General features: G+C 31.1%; 1 protein-coding gene across 1 annotated transcript; it reads left to right on the forward strand.

The window, feature by feature from the left end:
* Positions 1 to 4,404: 4,404 nt before the first annotated feature.
* Positions 4,405 to 5,400, forward strand: OCT59_025968 (uncharacterized protein; the record flags this gene model as incomplete). The annotated part of the gene is made up of 1 exon (XM_066142849.1): positions 4,405 to 5,400. One exon carries the CDS (start codon positions 4,405 to 4,407, stop codon positions 5,398 to 5,400), a length of 996 nt encoding a protein of 331 aa, XP_065992424.1.
* Between the last annotated feature and the right edge of the window lie 600 nt (positions 5,401 to 6,000).

A 6,000-nucleotide genomic window follows, 5' to 3' on the forward strand; every position in this document is an offset into this window, starting at 1 on the left:
ATTTCGAACACAATATTCACAAAATAATGTAGCTAAACATTCTTGATTACAATTCTCACAAATTCTTTTTGTTCCTGAATTATTAAAAACTTTATCTCTGTCATAAGTTTCAGTTATTTTTTTTATTGCTTCAGTTTTTTCATCTACTGTAAGAGAATTATCAGCAAGAAGTGTTTGTTTTTTAAATTCAAAATGTTTATGTATATTATTATGAATAGCAGTATCTATTAATGAAAATGCTCTATTAATTGCTGCATTAACTACTTCTTTTCGAATATTAGACATAATGTAATCTTATATTATCTTTTTACAAACTAAGAAATTTGTAGAAAAAGAAGGTTCAGTTTCGTGATCGACATTTTATTAACTTTGATTAAATAAGCAGTTAGGTGTAACAAAATATTACGCCATGGCAGATCAATGACCACTATATCGAGATTTATTAAAAACAATTGTAAATTTATTAAGTTTTTTCAGTAGTTATATATTTTTTCTCGATATTTTTCTTGAACATTACAAAAATTGCACTCTTTCATTATAAATTTACGTTTTGTTCTTTAAAACATCATCATATAGGAAAGAAATATTGTCGACTAAAAATTTTTTTATAAAAGTCACCGGAAATGTCACATGCAGATCATTTTCATATTAACCAATTTTGTGCAACATTAATCGGTATGGCATTTACTTCGCCCATTTTTATTATGTAATAGAATGGTTTGTTTAGGCTGTTCCAAGTTGATTCTTCGTTTAACATAACCCCCCCCTATTTTAGCAAATTTAAGACGAATATTATACATTATACGTGACCAATAGAATTGCGACATTTCAGTCATGTGATGATATTTTATTGATTATTTTATATATCAGTGATAATGTACTTTTTTAAAGAATCGTGATCAAATCAATCAGATCGCTAAATCAAATGATCACGATATAATTTTAAGACATTATATTACAAAAGAAATTTTTTATGCACAAAAAACTGAAATTTACAAATTATATAATCATTTAAAACAAAAGAAGGATGACTTATTATCACAATGGAAAGTAGAAAGAATTGACCATTTCATTAACCAAAGAAACTTTGATCTATCTACCAATCAAACAAGAATGATCAATTCCATATTACAGCGTAAACCTAGACAAATCACTTTGGATCGGCTTATTTTTAAAGATGATAACGATCAAATTATATTTACTAACAATCCAAAAATTATACAAAAAGAAGCCATCAAACACTATCAAAATATAGGAAAACACGAAAACCCATTGATTTATAATTCGTTTAACGACTTACCAACGCCGTGGCGCGACATTTACGATCCTAGTAACAACTCCATAAATAACAATTGCTGGATTTTGCTCCAACAAAAAATAGAGGTTACTGATGTAATGAATATCCTTAAAAATTCCCCTACAAACAAGGCCCCTGGTCCATCACAAATCACCTACGAAGATTTGAAACATCTCCATCCAGATGTGCTCGCACTTTTAACTCTTATTTTTAATCTATGTATTCACTTAGATACAATACCATCAAAATGGCGTGATGCTTTACTATTCCCTATACCAAAACCACATGATTGGGATAGTAATCTCACAAACACTCGTCCAATTACGCTCTTAGAAACTCCTAGAAAACTGATGGTTTCAGTTTTTTCGCAAAGATTAAATCAAACACTAGCAAAATACAACATCCTACAGTTCAATAATCGAGCTGGCATTCTAGGTCAATCATGCTTAGAACCACTTTTCCAAATCCAACATTTAATCGAACATGCAAGAATATACAAAAACCCATTATGGATAGCAATACAAGACCTATCAAAAGCTTATGATAGAGTAGATATAGCGCTATTACAACTAGCACTACAACATATTAAAATTCCTGCAAAAATCATAACTTTTATTATCAATTTATTTTCTAATAGATATAATTCTATCATCCTACCAAATGGTAATTTAGCACCATATAAGGTCTTACAAGGTATAGATCAAGGTGAAGTTATATCACCGCTACTATGGAATATTTACTACGACCCCCTATTCAGTCACATCAACAAACAATCAGACCTAGCGTATAAATGTGACACAATAAAAATTAAAAATATATACCAAAAACATTTAGATATTACTCATAGTTATGAGTTATCATTAGTAGGATACCTTGATGACACCACTTGGTTCAGTCCATCTTTAGAAAAACTAGAATTGAAACTAGATATTGCACATTCATTTTATGACATGGCAAAGATCAAAGTGAATATTGACAAATATAAGATTCTAACGAATCAAAAATTAGCTAATAACATCAAAAGTACTCAACTTACGATCAATGGACGACAAACGGATGTAGCTATAGTTCCCAAATATAAGGGCACGAGAATTTTAGGTTTATACATTAATCCTTTAGATAGACATCATCAAACTCTAACTAAAGCACGCTCTATCATCATGGCTCACGTTATCACAATGAGAAACAAAAAAATCACACATTCACACGGCATATATATTATTAATAGAGTTATATTTCCGAAGTTGGAATATCTTTTCCAACATACTATTTTAAATTACACACAGGCTCAAAAACTAGTGGCACCACTTAAAAAATTGTTCAAAATTTTTTTTTCGTTACCGCTAAATACGGCGGATAACATTATTTATAATAATATGTTTCCCCATATCGATAATTTACTGGATCTATTAGTTAAGTCACAAACTAATTCATTATTGGCCTTATTCAATACTGATACTTTAAGACCGATAGCAATACAAAAATTGGATATATTAACACAAGAATTATGGTACCCGGGTATACCTCAAGATATTAATAAATATATAGAAAAAATTTCAACACCTAGTTATTTATCAAAAAGTCTAGCGTTGATAGAACAATATCAAATTCACCTAGACCTTACTGTTAGTTATGGTATCATGGGAGGATATACACCTATAGTGGATTATCTACCGAACTTATCGTCAAATGATTATAAATCTTTACGTAATAAACGAATAATGTATCTCGACCAACTTGTTTCGCCTGATGGCAACTACCTTTTAACTTGGAATGAAGTTAAAAGACTTAACAACAACAACTTTAAAGAACCTAAACCAAAGTGGTTTAATCTATTAGAAAATGATTTCACTTTAAGTAATTACCGTATGTTAACGTACCCGCTCACTGACAATTACTCCATTCCTACGCGTTTACAAAATATCCCGGAACTTTCATTAGGTAGTCATAAAAAATATAATGAATGGACATACCATTGGAATGCTAGTATACAAAATTGTGTTATTGGAAAAACATATCTACAAGATACTGAAACACATAGTTCTATTAGTACTATGGAACATTATATACCTATCAATAACTCCTTATTAGTGAATGATCCCTCCTTTCAATCATCACGATCATCACCTTTAATTTTAATCCCTTGTATGGGTTGCCATTTAAACGATTATAGTTTAGTCTTGCAAGACGCACGTATTAAATGTACAATTTCTATTCGTATAAATCGTTTATCAGTTTTTAATATATTTCACCATTCAAATCAAGTACATAAAAGATATGCAAACCTCCTTTTGAAAAAATATTTTGTTAGTACCAAACCATTACATTTTATTAGATACAGCGCACATAGTATATATTTAGCTCAACATAATATTAATACTATCACTCCTGTTCACACATCATTGTCCGCTAATTCACAAACATCTGATAATGATGATATCATTAAACAATTAACTTTACCCATACAATCTGCCCTTTTATGTAAAGACTTCATCAAATCATCCCTTATAGACATAGCTAAAAAATTCTTACCCTTTACTAACTTTGAATTTTATTCAGATGGTTCCGTTTCCAATATAGGTACAATCAACAGTAAATCTGGTTTTGGATGGCTACAAACCAACCCATCAATACCACAATTATCTTTTAATGGTTCAACTATATTTTTTCCTTCCTCGTTTAAGAGTGAAAGTTTAGCTATTTTAACAATTTTATTAGTTTTACCTTTTCATGCCACCTGTCATATATATACAGATTCACAAAATTGTATAGATATTTTTAATCAAAAATTACTTTCACCTACTATTAGTCCACGTCGTAGACTCAAACAAAACAATTTTTTAATTTGGGATTTTATCTTTTGGTTAATTTCCCATCACCACTTAACGGTACACCTCGTTAAAGTCAAAGGACACAGTAACAACAAAGGCAATGATCAAGCTGACGCTCTAGCTAAAAAAGGTCGAATATCGGATGACCCGATACTGATAAACCACAAATTCTTTCAACAAAGCTCGTTGGCTTTATTCAATTATAACCATATATATATAATCGACCGCAACATACGAAAATGGAGTGATACACCTATTCAATCGCGAATTTTTAACATGGCCGTGAACAATAGTTCATTGTCTCCTATTAATCATCAAATTACACATGGAGATATAGATTGGCATTATACCAAACAATGGATCAATTTTAATCCAACGGATACACCTACATCAACGAAATTACGAAATATTAAATCGTCTAAAATTAAAAAATCTACTTTCAACCACCCTACTGGTAATATACTACAACGCAATTATCCAGATCTTTACCCTCTTGGACGAATTAATTGTACTGAATGTTCTTTCGATGAAGACACTAATTCACATATAGGCTTATGCCCTGCTCATCGAAGCGCCATCGAACCACTTTTATCAAAATTCAAACAAAAATTAATTGACCTCATTAAGGACGAACATACTAGCAGCTTCTCATTCGATATTGAATGTAGAATCAATAATTCAAACATGTTCAAGTTACTTCCCAACATTTTAGACACAGCACGGCAGGCTGATCCTACTACTTTGATCCGTATTCCGCGCGAACAACCGTGGATTTTATTACTGCATCATTTGATCCCTCGAGATCTTGCAGTATTTTTCGATAATTATTTTAGTAAAAAGAATGAACGATCACGATTTTTAATTCGATTTGTATCTGAATTTATTTCTGAATTAACTACCATAACCTGGTCATCACATTCCCGCTCATTTAAACGGTGGGAAAAAAGCCTGGATATCACGCTTAAAAAGAAGAAAAATTACCGAAAGAATAAATCACCTTCTCGCCTACAACCACCTTTATCAGCAGATGAGACGCCTCTTATAGCTCCATTTCAACGCCGCCGCCAATATACTCGTTACTACCATAATAAAGTCCTACCTTATTTTAAACAATTAGTCAATATTGACGTGTCCGCTTGTATAAGATGGACGACTTGTAATTTTCTACATAGTGGTACTTGGGAGTCATATAGAGACAGTTTCTTGTTTAATTTAGACCAGTTTTCACCTATTCAATCCTTGTTAGACTCATATAATCCACCTAGAACTTAGTCCTTCAGTCTGTTCTTTGGTTTCTTTGGGATTGGTGTCGCAATTGGGACCCACCCTTGTTTCTTTTTTTGTACCAGAGTGACGCCATCCTCGGGCGGTTTGATTATAGCATAGTATTAGATAGCGTTTGACTTTTGTTTTATCTTTTGTTCTTGTCTATCTTTCTGTAATCTAGTTCACGTGGATTTAAAAATAAAAAATAAAAAATACTTTTTTAAAGAAAGCCCCTCGTGATATTTACAAAATAGATATAGATCTACAAAATTTAAATATATTTTCGCGATTTTTTATGTAAAACGCGGATGCTTTTAATTAGTCTTTTACAGTAAAATATTTGTGCAAAATATGCTTTATCTTTTGGTTCAAGTTAATGAAAGTATTAAGTGTGTTATTTCTGAACGTGTAGTGAGTATAGAAGCCATAGATAATAAATTTTCTGACCTTTTTGATGCAATAACATTAGGACAATATAACGATAGGGAGGTTAAAGTTTTTATTAGACAAGAAAAGTCTGAAAACTGGCGAAAAGTTGATAATGGACTAAAAGGAGACTTAAAAATACTAGAAGTTTTAGGGTTTTTGCGAGTTAAATTTTGTTTT

The sequence above is a fragment of the Rhizophagus irregularis genome, chromosome 6 (assembly GCF_026210795.1).
Source record: "Rhizophagus irregularis chromosome 6, complete sequence".
In the NCBI taxonomy this organism is placed as follows: Eukaryota; Fungi; Glomeromycota; class Glomeromycetes; order Glomerales; family Glomeraceae; genus Rhizophagus; species Rhizophagus irregularis.